Here is a 23,704-nt window from a genome sequence, read left to right as displayed (position 1 = left end):
GGCCCCCCTGATGTGCGGTGAGGAGAACCGTCCCCCCTGAACGTTGCCACGCTTGTCACAACACAACTTAAGGAGCTGCGGTTCTGTAAGACTGTGAATCCATCAGCCATCAAGGTCACAAGGTGACCTCTGTGTCTTGGAAGGGCTCTGTGGCGCAATGGATAGCGCATTGGCCTTCTAGTATGGAGATGTAGATGCAATTCAAAGGTTGTGGGTTCGAGTCCCACCAGAGTCATGATTTAGGCAAACTCACTCAGACAAGGAGGCTGGAGCGACCGTGTCAGGTGTCTGAGGGGCAGGCAGCACAATTTCTGTCTCTCTTTCACCCTGAAACTGAGCCGACGCACAGATTTTAGATCAACGTGGCTTCACTCTAACAGGAGTGAGGCTCTTCTGGGGTACCAGACAGTGGGGGTTTAATTTACCCCCCCCCCCCCCCACCTGAGTCGCAGCACACAAAGATGTGTTCACACCAAACCTGTTCATGAGCTTGCACAGGGGAGAACAGTGGCTTTGTGGCGCAATGGATAGCGCATTGGACTTCTAGTACTGCTATGTAGATGTGATTCAAAGGTTGTGGGTTCGAGTCCCACCAGAGTCGTTGATTATACTACTTTAGGTACTCAGATGATCAAACTCCAGAGAAATCATAGAGTCGTCATATGTACAGTATATCTATCACATCCCTGCAAATTTCACCCGGAAAAGGACATCAGTCCTGAACTCCAAGTACCTGACTCAACCCACAGCTTGTGACATGGAGCCTGCTTGGAATTGGAAAATGGAGTTAAGGGGGCTCCGCTGTGGACAAACACGTGAACCACACCAGGTCCATCTGCAGTGTGTCCTCACTGTTTTTCTGTGGCTGTTCTGTTTCTTTTTCCTTTGATTATAACCCAGTCAATGCTTTCTTTGTGTTTATATTTTGGTCTCGGTCACTATTTTTAAATCTTGAAGCAGAGGAATGCCGGGGAATTTCAATTATGTGCCGTTATCCCCGAGGAACACGATCAACTGTCTGATTCCCGATCGTTTCTACAGAAGGCCTGTAGGGGTCAGTGTTACGCCACTGCTGTGTCGAATCTACCGTAGATTGGTTCCTCTCCCCCTGAAGAAGGCGCTAAGACGGGCTTCCACTGCAGCTTCCAGCACCGCGGGAGTAAACAGCCCCTGCTAAACTGTCTCCCCAGACTTTTACAGCTCCCTCGCTGGTTTTCCTGATCAGTTTGGGTTTCTTAGTCCCCGGTGAGACGCGCACAGTCCGGCTGGAGGGTTTAACAGCTTCCGGCTGTCGAGATTCATACGATATCCTCCCGAGTTCAATTAGCTAGCTTGGTGGCCCGAGAAAAACAAAGCTAAGTCCAGGCCAGAAGTAAAACAGAACCATGGTTTTACTCAAGAACCTCCGTCCTCCCACCGAGGGAGTGCGACACCAGCAAGTCGAGACCACGGCGGTCATGGACGGCCAGAGGCTGGGCTGCGGCACGCTGTACGTCGCCGAAACGTAAGTGATGCACATTAGTTTTCCTTTTCTTTTTTTCCAACTACATCCATCAGTTCAACGTTAATGTTAAGTGTCATATATAAAAACTCAGACATGTTCTGTTAAATCAAACTATTATGAAGGAGAGGCAGACGATAGTTTGATGGGGAGAGGGAATGTTTTTACCGTGCACCAATCCTACCGGAACTTCCGGAATAGTCATTTTCTAAGTTAAAAACCAATTCAGTTTATATATAAAAACTCTGTCCACTCACAGTAACAATCAATACGTACTATTTATTTGAGATAACTGTAGAGCGACATTCTAAAAGGGTGCAAACACATTCCAATATAAAGATAAAATAAAAAATTATCGAAATCACGTTTGACCACTTTGAGCAAATCATTTAAAAAAAACATCTTTTTAAAGGTTTATTTTTATTTCCATTTTCTAGTTAATAAAATGAAAGCTTGTTTAAATGGATTTGGCGGTTATCATGAAATGTTTTCCAGAAATACATACCTGCTTATTATAGCTTTCCTTTTATAAATATAATTTGTTTCCCACAGCCGCCTGTCGTGGTTTGATGTTTCGGGGATGGGATTCTGTCTGGAGTATCCCACCATCGGCCTGCACGCCATCTCCAGAGACGTCAGTGCTTACCCCCAGGAACATCTGTATGTCATGGTCAACGGCAAGCTCAGCGGTGAGGGGAGCTCAGGCAATAAAATAAGTGTTTAACTGTCAATAGACCACAATAACATCCTGTTTCTGGGTAAACAACGCATCTCTCAGTCTGTTTCTGTTCCTTAAATTTCTCGTGGCGTGCAATTATTTCCGTCCTCCCAGATGAAAATGAGGCGGACATGGCCGAAAAAGCACCTGAAGACGAAGAAGACGACAGCTGCAGCAGTGATGATGATGACGACAACGAGGGAACCATCACCGAGATCCGATTCGTGCCTGGCGACAAGGCAGCATGTGGGTGATCACACGTAGCGCCTCAGCGCATCAGTGGCTCGAGTGTGGCGGCTCATTGTGTGTGTGTGTGTGTGTGTGTGTGTGTGTGTGTGTGTGTGTGTGTGTGTGTGTGTGTGTGTGTGTGTGTGTTCCATATCCAGTGGAGTCTATGTTCTCAGCCATGTGCGAGTGCCAGGCGTTGCACCCTGACCCCGACGACGAGGACTCGGACAACGACTTCGAGGGAGAAGAGTACGACGTGGAGGAGGCTGGTGGGTAAAAAGTCTCAACAACAATAATAATTAGTGCTCTCACATTCATCTGTCGATGCTCCTCAAAGTCATCAGATGGAAGTTTTCCTGGTTGTGTCAGCATTGGTAGAAAGAAGAACAGTACTGGTCCCAAATCAGTACAGAATCTCTTAACATGCTTCTACAGGCAGGAGCTGCAGAAGTGAGAATTGTAAGATTCTTGAAATAAAGATTAGAATGTCATTCGCTATAGCAGGGGTTCCCAACTGAGGGGTTGGGACCCCCTCAGGGGTCGCAAGATCATGTAATATGTCGACTGATTGCGTTTCTCCGTCTGTGTGTCCGTCTCTCCCCGGTGGTCTCGACTCTCCGGCTACAGAAGCAGGTAAGGCTCGTCCAGCGCTCACTTCCCAAGTCTTTTCTGGCTTTGCTTTGTAGATTGTTGGGTTTGTGCAGGTGTTTTGGTGATAGATGGGAGGCTCGGTTGCTGTTTCACCATCTCTGTCCTCTGCTGCCCAGAACACGGCCACGCTGACATCCCGACTTTCTACACCTGTGACGAGGGCCTGTCAGCGCTCACGCAGGAGGGCCAGGCCACGCTGGAGAGGCTGGAGGGGATGTTAGCCCAGAGCGTCGCTCAGCAGTACCACATGGCCGGGGTCCGAACTGACGAACCCAACGGCGACTTTGAAGGTTTGAGACAAACACACAGAAGAGAAGTAGTTGTTTTGCATACTGCCACCTACTGTTCTGGAGGTGAACGTGCTCCTGCTAATAAACCGACCGGGACAGAGATGGCAGCCCAGTTGAAGGGCTGTAGTCCACTTAAATGCAACTGTGCATGCACATAACGCCCATGACTCCTTTTACAGATTCGCCAAAGTTGGCGTGGCTCTTTGGAAACGATCTCGGCCGGTAGTGTGAACTCTTGTTCCATGGTCGTGTTGTTGGCGGCTGAGTGTGTGTGTGTGTGTGTGTGTTTGCAGATGGTATGGAGGTGGATGCAGCAGCAATGGAGGCTGGGCAGTTTGAGGATGCAGATGTTGACCACTGGTGAGTCTGCTAACTGTTCACCACAGCCACCCCACCGGTGATGCCGCCCTCCTGGCTCACTTAGAGGTGGAAACAGACTCCGCCTTCATACCACTGGGTTTTATGACTTGGCAGCGCGAACACACCTGAGGTTCCTCAAAGGAACAAATCAAGTTCTCGGCAAACACGCTTCTTGTCTATCGCCCCCTGAGCCAGACGAGAAGACGAGACCCTCCTCTGTTCTGTTAGGCATCAGGGAATCGGGACATATGCGCGCTAGCTGGTGATGATGATCAGTAACAACACTGGCAGCTTTGCTGTTAGGCAGCTGCACACAACTGGAAAAAGGAACATAAAAATCATCTAAATAAAACCATCAAGGATGGAGTAGAAGGGATGATGGCACGCGACTGTGGGAAGTGTTTGGACCGGTCGGGAGTGAAGGAGTCACTGGTTGTGTGTCTTACTGTTCTTGCGACGGGACGAGCAACTCCTTAGTAATCCTGGGTTACAGGGTTGAGAGTGTCTGAGTGTACTGAGCTGTGGGGACAGTGGGATGTGCAGTCCTCAACTCAGGATACAGTGTGAGGGAGGGGCTACTAGATGGCGTGGTGGGTGGAGCCACGTGGCGCATCGACAAGCGTCTGTTGTACTCCAAGTGGAACGCGCTCTGTGACGGATGATTGTGTCTTGTGGGGGGTTTGTTACTCACGTGTGTCATCTGACTCTCCCTGTAGATGGACGTCCACTCGGCAGCCAATCAAAGCACCGGAAACTTGCATCACGGGATTGGAGAGTAGGACAGCAGCACTTGTTTAAGGCACTCGGCTCATACTAGTACCCCTTTCCTGTTCCAGCCACTTCCTGTTCTCGTTGTAACACTCGTACTTTGTCATCTCGGTGGTCTTCTCGTGGCGCCCTAAGTTGTTGGTGTTGCATCGGCGCTTCATCTCTGCCCGTTAGCCCTGGTGGAGGTGAAGCGGCGCTCTTCTGCACCTTCCTCTCAGGTGGGCTACTGTTGAGATGCTGCCCCCCAAATTATGATTCCTGATGTTGACTGTAAAAACCAGAGTAACTTTGTTTGTTTTGTATCTAAAGACCAAGTTAACGTCCGATATCTTATCAAGGAGTTCATGTCTTTGTAAGAAATTGTCAATAAATGCATAGTTTTTGTAGGAGTTTTTCTGGATTTTTTACATCTCGGTTCAGTTTCATGACCTTGATGTGAACTTGAAGGGGACTTGTCATCGTCAATGATTTGCGTTTTACTTTTTTTTTTTTTTACAGAAAAAAATGGTTTTGGTGTAAAAATACTCACTGACTTTAAAAACTTTCTGCATTCATCGGGAGATAAATGACCAATTAATACTGGATTAATGTGTTTTTTTTAAGTGGTACAGGTTTACAGGCCAGGGATGTACAAGTACACAAATCCATCAAGTGGAATTATTGCAGTAAATGTACTAAAAATACAAGTTTCTTAGTTCAAAAATGCAACCGAAGTAAAAGTACCAATTCCAACAACAACCCAGTTTTACAGTATTAATAATTTAATCAGCCTTTCCAGTTTGTACAGAGACTCAAAGGCACCAGTCACATCTGTGCAATTAACTTGTGTTTCACTATTCCTACGCTGTGCTTGGTTCTGGAATGTCACATGAAGATAAAACACATGATGTCATGCTACAATCATAACTCAGTTCAGTCCTCCGGGTTAAAGAGAACCACGGCTCATCTCTAACACTCGGTATCGTTCGCGATGAAGGCGAACGTGTCGGTGAGATGAAGCTGACATGCGAATCAAGTTGATCTTCAAGCTACAAAAGATCTGAACGTCCTGTTTATCAAAAACCTCAAAGTCCTTGGTTTGCTCCTGAGTTTGTCACGTGTGCTCCTCAGGTGAGGTGACCAAGTTCCCTTCATCTGAAAAGAAGACTTTCAGCAGGCTCAAGTCTTTTTAAAAAACAAAAAGTGTCAGTGCTGTTAATCTCCTAACTTGTGGCGACTGCGATCAGCAGGGTCCGTCAGAACCATCGGCTCACTTGGTCTTCCTGGTGTCCGGAGGCTGGCGGTGGAGAGACGAGGACTTCCTGGACACCAGAGAGACGAGTTGGTCGAAGAGCAGCACGGAGCTCATCATCCCTGGAACAGCAGCATGGAGGTTCACAACCAGGAACCAAGAATTTAAGAAAGTACAAATGATTTTCCTGTCAGTTAATGACTCAAAGTGTTTCAGCGGCTGCTGGGTGTGTGTGTGTGTGTTGAGGTCTCTCACCCAGCAGCGGGCCCAGCCAGTACACCAGGCAGTACTCCAGGAAGGAATTCCCACTGCAGGGGAACTGGGTGGAGAAGGCCAGGGCGGGGTTGAACACGGCTCCTGTCACGCTGCCACCTGGAGACACACACCTGTGTTAGTGGATGTTTGAGTTCACGGTCCTCTGGGACCGGTTCACCTGGTGGCCTGCTGGTTCACCTCACTGAGGGAGGACCAGCAGCACCACCTCCGCCTCTACGAACCTGAACAAATGCGACCGAAAACCTTTCAAACAGAAATAAACCACATTTAAAGACTCAACGATCAAAACGTTAAACACAATCAACTGCACTCATAGACTACAACACGTGACTGCACACACCTGCGTACACCACCGACGTGATGGCCGCAGCAACCGCGTGCACGCGGTATTTCTCCTCCACCGCTCGCGTGTGCGTGATAGCGGTTTGAACCGCGAAGGCGCACGCGAATTCCGTGAACGCGGCCTTCGGTAACGGGGCGTGGATGGGGCTTATGCACTGGTAGCCGAGCAGCTTGTGCCGCACGTGAAGTCCCGACCACCCGATCCCCCAGATCACCTGCACCGCAACTCGCGCGGCAGCCGCTGCCGCGAACTGGCAAGCGATCCGCAGCAGGGCGCAGCCGCGTGACATCCTCTCGCGGTACGCGTACTCGAGCGCTCCGGACGGGTTCCCGATGGCCCCGCTGAAGGTGAGCCCGTGCACCACTGACGCCAGGTACGTCAAGGTGAGCGCGAGCCGAGGCTCGATCCCGCCCACCTCGGACAGCAGCTTCAGCTCGTGCGTGCAGCAGCACAGCTGGAAGGTGGACACGAGCTCCACCGCGTACACGGACAGCCCGGTGTCCGCGAGGGCCCTGCTCAGCAACCTGCGGGTCGCGTCGCTCAGGGCAACGATCCCGGCGAGCACCGACAGAGACACCGCCACGTCGGCGCTCATATCCGCGGCTGGGCTTCGGCGTCTGTCTGGCAGGGACCGCGCGTGAACCGAGGCCGCGTCCCGGGGCCTCTGCTGAACCTCCCGGATTCTGGAGGAGAAAAACCGCGGCTGTGCGGAGCTGCTGCCTACTGAAAGATGCGGGAAATGAACTTCGGCCCGGTTGGCTCACATGGTGCGGAAGTGGCTGCGCTGAGGGGTCGTCCCCCCCCCCCTTTCCTCTCCTCTCCTCCCCTCCCCCTCAATGCGGGTTTTGTCAGCCTGCAGCCCCGGGCCGAAGTCCACCGATGTGGAAAAAGGAACCTTCCAGAGGGAAGCGGCGCTGGTTTGAGTGTGCGAGTCTCAGGAACGCTGGAAACTGAACCCGAGCATTCAAACATTCCTCCGCCCTCACGGCAGTGAAAACAGCTGATGAGTCCACTCAGACAAAAAATCTGGCAAACATTCGACAGGCGCTCAAAACAAATGAGAAATCCCTCGAGACTGACGTCAGACTCCTCAAAAACAAAACAAAAATAGACAATGAAGCTTTAAAATGCCAGAACGAGGGGGTTTGAGGGTGATGCTCCTTTTGTTTAATTCATTTAAATAAATGTAATTAATTTATGTGCACCGGTTCTTCACTTTATCCTTCATTCTGAGCTCAAATCTAACATACGACGCTCTAAAAGACATGTTTGCAGTAACTTGTGTGCAAGTATTTGTTGGATCATAACATGTAAACAATGGGAACAATTTTTATTCATTTATTAGAATAAAAAAAGCAGAGAGGAAGCTGGTTGGGAAGCAAATTCATTCATTCTGCACTTTAACGGGATCCTGGAGGTTGATCGGCAGTTCAGATCTTGGCTGGCATTTACGTTTGCACACCGGTGTCTTCCAGGGAGACGTTAGAGACGAGCAGGCCGTTGTCAGGGGACATCTTCCCACAGGTGTCTGGAGCCTATCCCAGCCCACATATGGCGAGAGGCGGGGTTCACCCTGGACGGGTCACTGGTCCATCAGGAGCAATTTTGGGTTCAGTATCTTGCTCAAGGAGACTTGGACATGGTCACCAGGGGGAGTGAGGATCGAACCGGCGACCCTTTGGTTTCTAGACAGCCGCTCCACCTCCGAGCCACGCCGCCCCTAAAATGTTCTGATGAATTTCATATCATCAAAGTTTTTGTAGATTATACCAGATGATATCTTTGAGTGCTTGTCAACATGTTTTTGACAGTTTGGCTGTTTTTAGCCATCATTAGCTGCAAGCTAAATATACGTGGCTGGCTCTTTCTGCAACCTGGAGTCTCAAAGAAGTGATGAAGGAGGGAAACAAATCTTGGTGAGATGAAGAACTGTGAGAACTAGAAAGGTGAAATACAGTGAGTTTATATCACACAGCTCCAACAACTGACATTTTACGTATGTTTTTTTGTACTTTAAATCATGGAAAAGTATTGCATTTGCTCTTTATTGGTGTGTATTAGCTCTGGTTTTTATGTAGTTCCTCACTCTCGTCACTAGGTGCTGCTGTGTCCCAATGATTCGCCTCTTTTAGGACGCAGGAACAATGAATGACGTCCGAGTGGTTTTAATTTTGGTGAACCAACAAACTGAGAGTGGTTGTTGTTCAGAGGACATGAAAATGAAGTCATGCTGGTCTTTCTTTTTTCTCTCCGATGGTTTGTGGGTTGTTGTATACCCTTCTTTGAAAGATAAATATATGAGAAATGACTTTCTTCATTTCCGCCGTGCTTGAGACGTAGCACTAACGATCAAGGTTTTCAGAGACATGAAGAAAAGATCATCACAAATGCTTAAAGTTTGTTTTCACAGAAGTTTTGACATTTCCTCAGGCACCATATTTTTACTTAGTTGTGTTTTTGTGTTCTGTCACATGACATACAAAGGCCAAAAGGTTACCTGACCATTAATGTTTCATATTAAATGAGTTGATCCTCTTTCATTTGAAATGTAATGCATATATATATATATATATATATATATATATATATATATATATATGCACATATATATATATATACACACACACACACACACACACACACACACACACATATATATATATATATATATATATATATATATATATAACTGATTACTTTTTTTTGCTCCAAGGTAATATCCTCTCTCGACAATAAAATACTGATCCACTGGGGAAACCATAATATAACAGGACTATATATACTAATGAGATGTAGAAATATGTACTGCGTACCTCAGAGAGAACCACAGTGTATATGTACTCATTAAAATAGAAAGGAAAAGAGAAGAAATAGAATAAGAAATGTGCATAACTGTGATATACATAATTAATATGAATCCATAATTGGCTGAGTTACCATATTATTGCAGTCTTGATTTCTTCCTACACTGGCAGAACTGTACTTGAACGCAACATCTCTTCCAGATGCGACTATAAAAAAAATTTCATGTAGTAATAATAATGTCATAATAATTTATTCTATAATTAACAAGCTTTATGAGAAGCAGACTTCGTGTACAGCTGATTTCCCATTCTCTATGAACGCACCGTCGCCTTCTCCATACCGGCAACCCTCCCCGTAGTTTGAACGAACATCCACTCTAGCCAATCAGCGACGAGAAGGATCGGACAGTAGCCAATGGGATGGCTGGATAGGCGTGTATGTAGGCGGGCACTCGCGTGTAGCAGGCTCCCGGGTGCCTAGCTAACAATAGCCTGCGATAAGTGGGATCGACAAGTTTACTGTGAATCAGGACGAGCAGCGACGCAGCGGAGCAGGGCAGAGCCGAGAGGACAGCAGAGTTGGCCGAGTGTGGGAGACGGTGTGTCCTCCGGTATCGGAAATAACTGCCCGCTATCACACGGGGATTTATCAGCGGACGAGCGGTGAGTGGGTCTTTTTTGGCTCTCCATTCTCAGGGAGAAGGGCATGGTTCCTTGGCAAGTGGAGGCACATTAGCGTGTGAATAGGAAGGGGTTAATAATTACTGGAGGCTGGCATCACGCTATTATTCCCAAATTCTTTATCCCCATCCACGCATTACCACCCCCGAGACCCTCGCAAGCCCTTCAACCCGCGCGTAGTGGACATCCAGCCGGCTGCTGCGACGTTGTTAGACCCGGAGGAGAACCGCCTGATGGTCGTTTTCACACCCCGGCTGATAAACTGGGAAGAAGCGTGGAAGTTTTGACAAGAGAACAGGCCTAAGTCGCAGTGATGGCACACACAGGCGAGGGTTAAACCAATGAATGAACGCGTGAATGAATGAATGAATAGATGCCAGTTTCCACTTTTCCATCCCTGAAACGCAGCCCTCCTCTGAGGATACCTCTGACATGATTCATCAAAGTCCAGCCACAAGCCTCTGTGCTTCGGTCTATGAATAGAAATCAACTCTCTCCTCCTTCTCACTTGCCTTTTAAAGTTTATTTTAACACTTAAAGAAGAGAACCCCCCCCCCACACACACACACACACACAGTCCTACCAGAGAAAGCAGTAATCCACTCATTAATTATTTGTATCAGATTCCCTCTGAAGCTTCCTCTTCCTCCTCCTCACCTCCTCTACCTCTTTAATTTCTCCAAAGGTCCCTGTAGTTCTCGGCGCTCCTCGCCCAGTAATCTGTCTGTAAGGTCCTGAGCAGGGTTGTGTTTCCACATGGCTCAGCAGAAATCTCTGTACTTCTCTCAGTCCTGGAGAGTTCAGGCAGTATTTACGCTCCACTAGATGTTTTTTTTGGTGGTTTAGTGGCTTTGGCAGCTCAGACATGGTGTGTATCTGCTTTATCTTATTGATTACAGTCAGACACACCAGGGTGCTGCCTCTCCCTGGATTAAGTCTCAGTCTTCTTGCTGCCTTTTCACTTCAAAGCTGCATTTTTGGTTTCGACTCAGCTGGATAAATGAGTTGCGCCTTCATCCAACTGTATTTCTGTCATGCAGCTTTCCTCTGGTTGCCCTTTGTTCCCCGGCTGTAAAAAGCTTTGCCTTGCATTCTATTTCCTGGATGATGAAGAAAGGAGGGAGAAAAAGAAAAGCCTTAAGGTTGAAAAGTCACAGCAGGTCTGTGCGACACCAGCAAATTCTCAGATTAGATAACAACACCACGCGATTAATCCACTGATAAAACCACAAAGTGCAGGAGGAGTGGTTTAATTTTGAAATTACGTCCTTTAAACCTGCGTACAAGAAGAGCACCAGCAGATTATGAGATTATTGGAGTGTTTTACTACTAAATATTGGTATCAGCCCTGGAAAAAACAAGCAAACAATCATTGGGTCAGAGTAAATATCTCATATAAAAACATATCAGCGGTTTTCTTCTGTTTCTCTGTTTCTCTGTTTGCTTCACAATTCTTGATCATTTAGAATAACTTAAACTAAATTATTGTCATTTTAAAAGAGATCAAGGACTCTGTGGGGTCCAGGACCTTGAAGAAAAGTCCATTAAGGTCCACAAGAGGAGAAATCACAGGTCCTAACTCCCTGCCCAGGTATGTTTATTTGCCTGTATACGTTTTGGTGAGGTACAGAAATTGTGACGCTTTAAGCAAAATGGCGGAAATGCTTCAAAACTACTGACGGGCGCTCATTTGGTTCTTATTTTGAAAAAAACCGCCGTGATTGAGCTGAAACGTCAAAATAAGAGATGAAAGACACAAATTCACTTTGACTTCAAAACAACAACAAAAAAAAGAGGATCGACTTCCTGGTTGGAGCAAGTTTGATTGGCGCGTCATTTAAGGGCAGCAGTTGCCATGGACAACAAGGGGTGTGGCTAAAGGAGTGAAGCACAAACCTTCCCAGTTGTTGCTTTGACTCAGAGAGAGAGAGAGAGAGGGAGAGAGAGGAGTGGGCTGGCACCACTTAATGAGCCTTTTGGCTCCTGGGGTTTTGGGTTCGGCTACTTCAAGAGGCTGTGTGTGTGTGTGTGTGTGTGCGTGTGCGTGTGTGTGCGTGTGTGTGCGTGCGTGAGTGTGTGCTCCTCCTGGCCAGTCTGCAGGCCCTTGTCTCACCTGTCATTACAAGTTATTTTTAACCCAGAGCTTGTTTGTTTGGGCTCTGAGAGATTTAACTTGCTGACCTACAATTCGACCCATTTATTACCAACAAGACGCACAGAAAGAGGCTTTGCTTTCCATCCTTTTCGTTTTCATTCTCTTCACTGTGAAACGAAAGAGATGCATGTTTAAATCTCCTCTTGATCTCCGGGAGGCGGACGCAGCCCTGCACGCTGCTCCGTTCATCCCTCGTTCAGGATATCAAGTGATACTGGCGTGTTCTCGCATCAGAGCTCTTATTGTGGTGGTTATTATCATCAGTAACACTCATCCGCCTCCTCCTGTGTTACATGTGGCTTATAGATGAACACAAGTAACATTCTGGAGGTTCTGCTGCACATAAACATGACTCGCTAGAAATGTGTCAACGTTGCTATTTGGAATAATGTAATTTTAGGATTTTATTGAGTAAGTAGACACACGACATCATTCCTTTATTATCACAAAATCGTTCAAAATCATCCTAGAATGACGATTAGGAATGAGCTCTGCTGTAAAAATCTCCTCAGACACTCGGCAGACTTGGAACTTTTCCTGCAGCTGGTGTTCTGTGCGGGATCGGCTTTCCTGGTTCACCCGTCGCCATCGGGAAGATCCGACGGGTTTCTGCGGCGCAGTCGCCTGCAGTTCTCGCGGGCGGCTCATGTGAATGTGTGCTGTGTGGAAGATTGCATTTGTGGAATCAATAATGAAGTAAATGCACCAACATAAATAGTAACGCTGGCAGCTGGAAGCCTCGCGGCGGCTGAATAATGGAGGATGCTGAGCAAGTCGTCTGGATGACCCCAGACAGCTCTAAACACGCTCTCCCCTCCAGAATCCTGATGAAAGCCGTAATCCTGGATGGATTTTTCCCCCCTCCTTTCTCCTTCCTTAAAGTAGTTTATCCACTTAATTGATGTGAAGCCAGATGAGAGGAAGGCTGATGGTGCGTCTCAGCGCTGCTTCCGGTCGCACCTAGAGAGGAGATTGAAATCCCACTCGGCCGCAGTTCATCAAAGCACCCGATTAGAGGCGAGGAAGGGGAGCTCCACGCAGGGATGAAGTCAAGAGGGATTTCATTTGCCGCCTGTCAGAGGCGTATCACTGTCAACGCGCTTCAGGGGATCCCTCCACAAACTGCTCAGAAACGCTGCGTTCACATGCAGTTTCCAGGCCTGGAAAGTTTTGGTTGTTGTTTTTTTTTAAATAAAGAAAAGCCTGGAAGGTTTTTTGGAAAAAGACACAGGAATTTCCCTCACAAGTATTTGAATATTTAGGGCTGAGCAATTTTATCGATTCTGCGAGATGCACTCACTGGACACTTTATTAGGCACACCTGTCCAACTGCTCGTTAACGTAAATTACTAATCAGCCAATCACACGGCAGCAACTCAATGCATGTAGGCATGTAGACATGGTCAAGACCATCTGCTGCAGTTCAAAGCGAGCATCAGAATGGTGCCAGACGGGCTGGTCTGAGTGTTTCAGAAACTGCTGATCTACTAGGACTTTCACGCACAACCATCTCTGGGGTTTACAGAGAACGGTCCGAAAAAGAGAAAATATCCTGTGAGCGGCAGTTCTGAGGGCGGAAATGCCTTGTTGGTGCCAGAGGTCAGAGGAGAATGGCCAGACTGGTTCGAGCTGATAGAAAGGCAACAGTAACTCAAATAACCACTCGTTCCAACCACAGAATGCAGAAGAGCATCTCTGAACGCACAACACGTCGAACCTTGAGGCAGATGGGCTCCAGCAGCAGAGGACCACGCCGGGTGCCACTCCTGTCAGCTAAGAACAGAAAACGGAGGCTACAATTCGCACAGGCTCACCAAAATTGGACAACAGAAGATTGGAAAAACGTTGCCTGGTCTGATGAGTCTCGATTTCTGCTGCGACATTCGGATGTTAGGGTCAGAATTTGACATCAACAACATGAAAGCATTGATCCATCCTGCCTTGTATCAACGGTTCCGGCTGCTGGGGGTGGTTTTAATGGTGTGGGGGATATTTTCTTGGCACACTTTGGGCCCCTTGGTACCAATTGAGCATCGTTGCAGCGCCACAGCCTACCTGAGTGTTGTTGCTGACCATCCCTTGAAGACCACAGTGGTTTCTTGAACATGACAATGAGTTCACTGTACTCAAACTCCACAGTCACCAGATCTCAATCCAATAGAGCACCTTTGGGGTGTGGTGGAGCGGGAGATTCGCGTGATGGATGTGCAGCCGACACATCTGCAGCAGCTGCGTGATGCTATCATGTCAAGATGGACCAAACTCTCTGAGGAATGTTTCCAGTACCTTGTTGAATCTATGCCACGAAGGATTAAGGCAGTGCTGAAGGCAAAAGGGGGCCCAACCCGGTACGAGCAAGGTGACCTAATAAAGTGGCCAGTGAGTGTATATCGATATTTTGTTTCTCAGAGAGCATCGAATTTTCAGCCGCGAGTATCGATTCATTAACGCCCCATTCAAATCCCCCGTGTCCGGCACAATTCGGTCTGCCAGCCGCTGGTGTCGCTGTAGAGCATTTCTAGTTCCCCAGACGCCGACGCCTTTCTCAACCGGTTAGAGCTGAGAGATTCAGGAGAATGGCGGCGAGGATAAATCCATCGCCTGCAGGCTTAAACGCAGACGTGTGGGAGCATTTGGGGTTCAAAGACAAAAGTGTGGCGGTTTGCAAGCTCACTGAGACCGGGCCAAAGAAGCTGTGGCGCGACCCGAAACAAACCACGCTGGACAGTGACGGCGGTTGTTGCCTCAAGTTCCCATCTTCTTCACCGAGGTCGCAGAAAATTTCGGAGTCCATTGCTGACTTTATTTGTCAGGATTTGAGACCTTATTGGGTGGTGGGAAACATGGTGAACGCGATGGAGCTCCGCTGTGCTGTCGTCACCCACGAATTGAATTATTGGCTGCCATGGTTTTTTCTTAGTTAATCTGGTTTTTCATGTCTTTTCTTTTTACCTTTATGGGAACAGTGCTGTGACTGTGGAGGAGATTGCAATTTTCCTGGCGGAACGTCCAAAAGGGATTAATAAAGTAATCTGTCTGTCTGTCTGTCTGGTGGCTAGACTGGCTAGCAGCTACCTCCTATGTTCAGTATCAAGCTAAAAAAGCTGCCTAAGAAGGCCACTGGCTGCACTTCAACTCTCCATTGTTCACTTTACTTTTCAGAAGCTTGAAAGCTACAGTTTGCACTCAGTTTCAATAAATGAAACTAGTTTTCTCACCACATCTTTGATTCATTTTGTCCAGCATTTGCAAGCTGCCAGTCAGAGCCATACGGTGTGCAATTGATGCTCTCAGTTCAGTTCATTCAATCCAAGTCAATGGAACTCACAAGATGTCACCAAAGTCACTTTGTCCCTTTAAAATCCTCCAGAAAAGCACGTAAGTATCGAATTGTATCGTTAGCTGAATATCGTGATATATATCGTATCGTGAGATCAGTGTATCGCCACAGCCCCATGAATATGAGAGTATGCGCGGTTCAGGTGAGATCGAGTGAGGAAATCCTACTTTGGTTATGAGCGATCATGAGTTGCTGTTGCATCAAAGCGCATAACTGCGTCACTACTTCAGTTAGATATCGAATTCCATGTTTCTTTCCCAGACATTTCAACAGATAAATGTTTCCCTGGAAGAAGTCCTGGAACTTTACACTGTACAAAAGTTTACAAGCTCTGTCCGTGTGTGTGTGTGTGTTCAGGCTGTTCCATTTTCACGTCATGGTGGCTGAAAGAATGAATCAGATTAGCACAACATAATAAGGATGAGGCCACATTTGTTAAGATCTGGTTTTTGTTTGTTTGGTTTTTAGCCAACCTAAAGATCCAAGAGTGACGGAGTTTTCACGCTGCAGCAACAGCTTTGAGTGGGGGAAAAGCAAAAATCCTAAAATATTGAACTTAAAAAACCTGAAACCATCACATTAAACTTCATAAACCGGTTTGGTCTTGACGCTACGGAGCTGTTTAGAGAAGGCGCGAACACGCCGAGGGGCTGTAGCCGAACGTGTCAGGTCGTTCTCTTCGAGGCGTCGTTGAGGAAGCAGCAGAAGGTTGAATGAAAACATTCTAACACCTCATGAGGGACACCAGCGTGGGAGTGATCCTGATGTCTTTTAAACAGTGCAAGGATGTTGGCGCCGTGAACGTTCCTCTCATGGGGAGGATTTAGCATAGATGCTACAACACGGCTCAGTTTTAGCTGCAGCTTCTTGTGAGCTGATGTCGTGTGTGTGTGTGTGTGTGTGTGTGGCTCAGAGACCATATGGTTGAGAAAATTGTGCCGACCAACGCCTTCAAATAAATCTCACATTGTCCTGCATTACGCAAACATGCAGCGTAACTCACACAAGTATGAAAGAGGGTGGAAGTGGGAGAGAAAATAGAACCGCGTATTTACACTCAACCAAGTGTGTGTGTGTGTGTGTGCACGCGCCTCCTTCTCGTAGGGCCAGTTTTAGGTGTAAACCACGCTTGTGAGGACGTTGCCATCGGCACTGGTCCTCACAAGCGTGGTTTACACCTGGTTTTAAGGTTCAGTTCAGGCCGATGGTGGAAAAGTTGATGGGTTCTGTTTCTCCACAGTAGCACTTTCACCTCAGCTGCACTCTCAGCTCCTCACAGCCTCGTTGATGTGTTCACACACGCACGCGCACACACGCTGATGGTGGAAGCCGCCGTACAAGGTCGTCTCTTCCCCTTAATTCTGATTATAATTTCTGGCGGGGACGAGGGGAACCTCCGCTAAAAGTCAGTGGGATTGAATTTCGTATTGAAGCAGGAAATCAGGTCCGTGGCGAGCAAACGTTGAAGAGACGATATGAAGCGTAAACGCACTTGCTAGCAGCTGAAGTTGTTGCATGACTTAGACCTCAGCACAACGTAACCTTACACACGTTCTCACCCGAGTGCGCTGACCCTGAACACGCGTGATGACTGGCATGGTCTTGTTGAGGCGTTCGTTAGCAACACGCGACTCAGGAAAAAAAGCATGAAAACACAGATCAGCTCAAACAATTTGATATCAGACATCTAACGAAACACCCAGAGGTTCTGGGACGAGCAAACAGGACGTCCAGCGATGATCGCTTACTTCCAGGTTTAAGCTCCGCCCCCTGGAGCGGCCCCAGGTAGAGTTGGACGGTTGGGATGGCTCCGATCAGGGGAGTGGGCCAGAGAATGGATGAAATCACCATGATAGAGACACAAACGTGTGTGTGTGTGTGTGTGTGTGTGTGTGTGTGTGTGTGTGTGTGTGTGTGTAATGAATATTTCAGTGCTGAAGTATTGCGTTCACACCCTCAGTGTTGCATCTATAGAGAGAAGCTGCATGTTTGTGTGAGTGCATGAATATGAATAATACACGTTTGAACCACAGATTTCTGGTTCCACAGGGGAAGAAAGTTATTCTAGATGGTGTGTGTTCACCCCACAAACACACACACTCACACACACACATGCACACACACACAGACTGCTAATCCCTGGACTATTATTACGTCATATATTTTATGTTGATATGTAGTATTCTGTTAGTGTGTTAAAAAACAAAACAAAAAGAATTGAACTGAACTGGTCAAAGAACCAGGATCACGTCCACAGTAGTAATAAGAGCTAGAAACACTGCGTTGTTCCTGGACGTCTCCTGTCACCCTTCAGTCCCGGTGGACGTTTGTGTCAAACTGAAGAACTCCCCCCCCCCCCCCCAAGCCTCCCTGTTATGTTGTGCTAATGAAACTTGGACGGAGGTAACCTTGACCTTGACCCTGACCCTGACCTTGACCTCTGACCACCATCGTCTCATCAGTTCATCCTTGACTTCCGTCTGCAGCTCAACTCTGCATTACTGGTGACCCGGTATTGTGAGGAACTGGTGTTCTGGTTCTGCTGTGAGTCTGTTCTGGGGGGAGGGGTTGGGGTTGGAGGGCGGGGCCTCCCTGAGATGTGAAATGCCAGCATCATGATATCAGTCACTAACTTCCCTCCTCTGCTCCTCCCTCGGTTCTTTATTTCCTCCTCGCTCTTTCCTTCCTCTTATCTTTCTCTCTAAACCCTCCACTCTCCTTTCCTTTGTGCTCTCCCCCTCCGCTCTCCTCCCCTCTGCATTCACTCATCCGTTCCCTCTTCTTCTCCTGGGTTTTTTCTTTTCTTCCCTCATCCATTTCGGCTCTCCCTCTCTCCGTCACCTCTCTCTCTCCTCCAGCCCATCTGACGTAGCTGGTGAAGCAGCTATAATGCTCTTAGCTATCAATACGCCTTCATCGCCCCCACCTTCTCCTCCCCTCTTCTGTTATATCTTCTCATATCCTTGATGGAGGGACTCTCATTTTCTTGAAGATATTTTATTTTGAAATGCGCGTACGGAGTATGAATTCAGCATGACCACAGGAAGTGTGCCCCCCCCCCCCCCGTGCCCCCCCCGTTGGTCTTGAGTCTGATGTGAGGTCAGGGATTCCTTCGCTCGTTCTTCATTTTGTCTCCTTCATGGTTCATCTCAAAGAACTCAGTTGACACATTCCACAGTTCAAAGATGCAGCAACTGTTCCCTCCCGGGCCGCCACAGAACATGTCGTGTACCGGCTGACTGACGGTGACATCATCTATCGCCGTTCATCAGCAGCACGCTTCATTTTCTCCTCTCTCTCCGTCTCTGATTTCTTCCACTCCGCCCTCCGTGTCTCGTTTTCTCTCTCTCTCTCTCTGCGCTTAAAATATCAGATGTCAGATTTATTATCTCTTTCCTGAATCTTTATCAGCTTCCAGGCCCATAGCCCCCCCCCCCCCCAGTGGGGAATGTTTGATTCTAGTTTTCACCTCAGCTTGAACAGTAAGACAGGAATGACACCCTCCTCCCCCGGCACACAAATTTTAAAGATGGCTAGTCAAGCGTGTCAGCTTGCACACACATACGGAGTCTGGCTCACTGTATTTGAAGGTGTTTAACGGATGCCACAAGGAAGGAAGCGGCCTTCTGCTCGCCGTGCTGACATGTATGTGGTTGTCGTCATTGTTGATGCTTGACTCGTGACCTGGACAGAACAGGAGCTCGTCGTCAGCTCACGGCGAATGTCTTTAATAGTCTGGACCCATCTGTTCCAGTCTTGTATGATCCCCGTTTTGGACAGATCCATTCTATGTAGGTTGCGTCTAGATTTCGGCCATGCCAGCCCCCTGAGACGACAGTCAGACCTTCAAATGAACCCAGACTCATTTTGCCAGTGGCGGCGGCGCACAAAACATCCAGCCACGGCTTCTTATCGACGGCCACGACCACGTCTGTAGGTTATTGAAATGACTTGATGTTGCTTCCAGGCTTGTGCCGCACGTTGGTGTTGGGACCCAGTTGAATTCCCACGGAGCAGCAGCCCCCCACCTGGGCGCTGGTCTGCCAGGCGTCACATCCTCCCGCTCGTTCAGGTTTGTCATCTCAGCTGAGTGGGAAGTGCGAGCCAAAGTGAGAAGGTCACAGTTGTTCGTGGACAATGGGATCTTGCTGTTGTTTAGATTTGTACATGACTTGGACCCGGATCAGGACTAGAGCTCTGACTGTTGGGCTTGGCCGTAGCTAGTAACGACCATCGCCACCTTCTATCTGTTTTTACCTGGATACAGCAGCTTGTGTGTGTGTGTGTGTGTGTGTGTGTGTGTGTGTGTGTGTGTGTGTGTGTGTGCGTGTGTGTGAGAGTGAGTGGGAAAGCGAGAGAGAGCCCTGCAGCTTACTCGTAGCTTAGTGAGTCGATGCACATCTATGATTAGCAAAGGCTAACACTGTGCCAACTGTCACTATGAGTTTGTGTGTGTGTGTGCGTTTGTGCTGAACACAGGTGGTAAACAACACACACAGACCCACAGGTGGTGACATGTAGCATTAGCCTGCAGTAATGAGAGCTTAGCAACCTTAATAAGCCAATAAGAGCTACATTTGCATCGCCGTATGTTCGTGTGTGTGTGTGTGTGAGTCTGGGTATACATGTGTGTCTGTGCACAGGCTCATATTCCCTCTTGCCACCGACACCCACATATTGGCTCGTATTCATCAGGTACCTACCAATAATCAATTCTAGTTCAGTGATCGCACCTTCAAAATAAAAGCAGCAGTGCGATAATCATTTGATCAGAGTTGGCTTTGAGGGCCTTATTCTGAAAAGCTCTGGCTACACGTCCAGTTGCTAGCTTATTCTTAGCTTCTGGCTAGCATCCCTCCGTTCCTCCTTCATGGTTGGCGCTGTTGCGACCGCGCAGTTTTGAAGAACATCTAATTGTGATTATTTTTTATTTTGTGTTGTGGTTGGGAACATTTGTGATATTAGAGGGAACGCTACACCATAAATCTCACTTCCAATGAAGATCTATTTGAATTACAATGGTGTGTGTGTGTGTGTGTGTGTGTGTGTGTGTGTGTGTGTGTGTGTGTGTTGAATACTTGAATAATTGATCAGTTCAGCATAATTACAGTACAAAGCCTGTCAGAACTCTTATGACAGTGCAAAGAAGTGTCTAAAGACATCATGGTTCGGGTTACAAGCTATAACAAGCAGCGTTGTTAGGGCCTGAGCCCCCGCGCGGCCATACGTCCTTGACACCGGCCCAAATCCAACGGTGTAATCGGCAAATCCCTAGGCCTTGTAGTTTAGGAGATACGAGCCTCAGTTCGCTGCACAGTGTGAGTGCAGAGCTGAGAGCTGGCCCTTTAAGAGCCCCTCCCTTCTCTGCTCGCTCTCTGCCATCTCTGTCAGAGCTGAGAGCAGAGCTGAGAGCAGAGCTGAGAGCAGAGCTGCCAGCTGGCCCATTAAGAACCCCTCCCCCGCTGCACTTTCTTTGATCTGTGCTAGAGTGGAGAGAGCGGAGGATTAAAAGAAATGTAGTGTGTAAAAGCTGAATAAGTCGGCCTACGTTGGTCAAAAGTAACACAAAATACCATATTTTTGTAGGGATTTTTGTCAGGAATACAGTGATATGTTTTTAAAAGCTGTGCGATGTATGGTATAGACGTGAGAAGCATTTGTTTGAGAGTATGTACCATGAGAGGACACGGCCTCCCCACTGACTTCCATTGTAAGCGTGAAACGTGTCTCCCCCACTTTGAGGGCTTATAAAATCCAAACCGAGCGCGTAGTATATTAGCCTTTAAAGATTTTTGAAGAGCACAGTTGGGAGAGTAATGTGTGAAAGTTTGGAAGCCCTGGCATTTACGGTTTAGGAGGAGATAGATTTTGTTCGGGGAGTAAAAAAAGTCCTGATTTTGACAGTTTTGTCCAATTTGTGGACATTCTGTTTGAGATAGGTGAGGGGTAAGAGTGTAAGAATTGTTCGTCTTGATGAGACGAGTCCAACGGTGTTGGTCCCATGTCTGTGGGAGTTTTGTGTGAGGAGTTATAGTGCGCGAAATTAAAAAAAAAATTCTTTTTTTTGTGTGGCTCCCTAGGTGGCGCTATAGACTTTAGTGGCGTTTTTGTTTTTGATTAGTGAATGTTGAGACATACCGAACGATTGTGCCAAATTTCAGCGAATTTCATGCATGTTCAGGGGGTCAAATTAGATTATGCGCGTTATGCGCATTATGCGCATATAGCGCGCACTCATTGAGAGCAAGAACAGTATAATACCAGGTTTTGAATGGGTGTGTATGTGAAAACTGGCTCCGGGCCGTCTGGCCCAGTTGCCTCATGGGTGTTGGGGGGGCCTGGGACACTGTTTAGTGTGTGTTTTTAGTGTTTTTAGTGCTGCTAATGTGTTGCTCTGCCGAGCAAACATAATAGGGTCTTCGCCAGAAGTACCTTCTGGCTCAGGCCCTAATAATAAAATGTGTAAAGATAATGACATCGAAGCTCTGAAGGTATCATATCATACCTGTACCAGGTACATCACCAAGAGCTACGACGGCTCATATTTTTGGATATTTGAGGGGTTACACACAAAAATTATTGCAATACTTTTCATGTGAGTGTTTTTAAGAATGCTCGGCTACGTGTGTGTGGTTTAACGAGGCCGCGTGTCTCCTGGTGGTGTCTGAGGTGGTGTGTGTGTGTGTGTGTGTGTGTGTGTGTGTGTGTGTGCGTGCGTGCGTGCGTGTGTGTGTGTGTCCTGTGAGCAAGGTGTGAATCTGTGGACAGCTGCCGGGCCGACACTCTTGGCTCTTTCCTCAACCATCATCTGTTCTTCCTCGTCGAGTCTGCGCTGTCACCAAACGGCTTCTTCCTCACTTATGAGCCCGCCGACCGTCTGTTGGCGTGACGGTGCACCGACTTTGTCAAGAAAGTCAGTGGAAGGTGCAGGAAGTTGCACTGCAAGAGGAATCCAGAGTGAAGAAGAGCCGTCCAGTGTCCACGATTGAGCTGGAAATGTGCGCAACAATGAGGAGTTCCCTCTTTCTAGCTTTTAGACTGTTTGAAAAACAAAATAAGCCATTTGGGCTCTGGAAAATTCTAAGGGGTATTTTAAAAATGTTCTTGACCTTTTATAGCTTCATGGGGAAAATAATCAGCAGGTGGATCAGCGACGGTAACCGTTTGACTCCCGCCGCCGCCACGTCCGCTTTTACACTTGCTTGACACGCAGGGATTTGCGCCGACTAAAACGTTCCACACTCACACTGTGGCGTGACGCCGTCGGTCGCTGCAGCTCCTGAGCGTCCACCACAAGCTCAGCAGGATTGACTGCCTGCTGGGAGAAGAATCCGCTGAAATATTTCCTCCTTTGACAGAAACTTTGAGCGTTTTTGTTTTATCTTACTGAGGATTTCAGAACCTTGATATCCCAGTTTGAAGGCGGGCATTGTGTTTTCAGGTTTGTCCGCCCTTACGTCTGTGCGTCCCACTCTTGTTGACGCAATATCTCAAATGTCCGCTGCGATTCAGAGATGAACTGACAATAAGCTGGACGCGATTGAAGAAAGTGACTAAAAGTGCGTGATAGTATTGTTGTGTGTGTGTGTGTGTGTGTGTGTGTGTGTGTGTGTGTGTGTGTGTGTGTGTGCGCGCGTGCAGGTCGCAGCTTCCTTCCTGCGGGAGGACACACTCGGACGCACCAGTCACGGGTACGTTTGGCTGGCGTCACGCACTCTTGTAGTCCTCCGTTCTGAGCCGTGCCCTGAATTGAGCAGCCTGACTGATGTTGTTGTGATGGAAGACTGAGAGCGCCATAAATCAGCTTAATGTGAAAGCAATAATTTATTTGTGGTCTCGGCTAAAACTGCAGCATCGATGCTGCTCATTTTCACTTTGACATGCAAACCGAGCTGTAATGGTCTGATTAAAAGGGAGCCCGCTGTCTAATTGTAACCAACTGCATTCACAAGCAGCAAATCAACGGCGGATGTGTTGCGTCTCACGTTGTGCGTGCTTCCCTGCAGACGTACGACACGTTAGACCGCAGTTTGGACGTTTCCTCTGCGGAGGAGGCCGGCGCCTGTAGTTCACCGAGGACATGCAGAGTCTCCGATTATGTAAGTTGGCTGTAATGGGATTCTGCCTTCCTGATGGCTACCAGCATGCACTGCAGCCTCTATTATTTATGGGGTTGCCATGGTAACTGGGATGGGGCGGGGTGGAGTCCTAACAGCTGGTAGTTAACTGATGGAGACAGCCCCTCCCCCAGCACACCTGTGAGTGTGTGTGTGTGTGTGTGTGTGTGTGTGTGTTGGGGGTGTTCCACCGAGCTAACCAGAGCAAGGACTCAGAAGGGCTGTCCATGCATTTTTCATG

General features: G+C 47.8%; 3 protein-coding genes and 2 non-coding genes across 7 annotated transcripts in view; 4 read left to right on the top strand and 1 right to left on the bottom strand.

Annotated features, from left to right (window-relative positions):
• The first annotated feature begins 143 nt into the window (after positions 1-143).
• Positions 144-235, top strand: trnar-ucu (transfer RNA arginine (anticodon UCU)). The gene is given in 2 exon segments: positions 144-180; positions 200-235. It is a non-coding gene; the product is annotated as a tRNA-Arg (tRNA).
• Positions 236-509: 274 nt separating this feature from the next.
• trnar-ucu (transfer RNA arginine (anticodon UCU)) lies at positions 510-601 on the top strand. Its single transcript is given in 2 exon segments — positions 510-546; positions 566-601. It is a non-coding gene; the product is annotated as a tRNA-Arg (tRNA).
• Positions 602-1,100: 499 nt separating this feature from the next.
• On the top strand, positions 1,101-4,902 carry clns1a (chloride channel, nucleotide-sensitive, 1A). The gene is made up of 7 exons (XM_086216782.1): positions 1,101-1,504; positions 2,054-2,190; positions 2,334-2,465; positions 2,606-2,716; positions 3,215-3,388; positions 3,682-3,748; positions 4,465-4,902. Coding segments are annotated over exons 1-7 (741 nt in total). The 5' UTR covers positions 1,101-1,385; the 3' UTR covers positions 4,466-4,902.
• A 353-nt stretch (positions 4,903-5,255) lies between these two features.
• aqp11 (aquaporin 11) lies at positions 5,256-7,147 on the bottom strand. Its single transcript, XM_086216781.1, has 3 exons — positions 6,364-7,147; positions 6,003-6,119; positions 5,256-5,869 (listed from the first exon to the last, which is right to left on the bottom strand). The coding sequence occupies exons 1-3, from the start codon at positions 6,959-6,961 to the stop codon at positions 5,766-5,768; spliced, it is 819 nt and encodes a 272-aa protein (XP_086072907.1). The 5' UTR covers positions 6,962-7,147; the 3' UTR covers positions 5,256-5,765.
• Positions 7,148-9,667: 2,520 nt separating this feature from the next.
• The window catches only part of pak1 (p21 protein (Cdc42/Rac)-activated kinase 1), a 50,026-nt gene continuing 35,989 nt past the window's right edge, over positions 9,668-23,704 (top strand). For all 3 annotated transcript variants that reach the window (XM_086216780.1, XM_086216777.1, XM_086216778.1), the window contains exon 1: positions 9,668-9,833. The gene's annotated coding sequence lies outside the window, so the exon portion shown is untranslated. The remainder of the gene's footprint in view (positions 9,834-23,704) is intronic.

Source organism: Aulostomus chinensis, chromosome 10 (assembly GCF_037954235.1).
Source record: "Aulostomus chinensis isolate RoL2024-O1b breed Wild chromosome 10, RoL_Achi_v1.0, whole genome shotgun sequence".
Lineage (NCBI taxonomy): Eukaryota > Metazoa > Chordata > Actinopteri > Syngnathiformes > Aulostomidae > Aulostomus > Aulostomus chinensis.
This window is presented reverse-complemented; position numbering and strand designations above follow the sequence as displayed.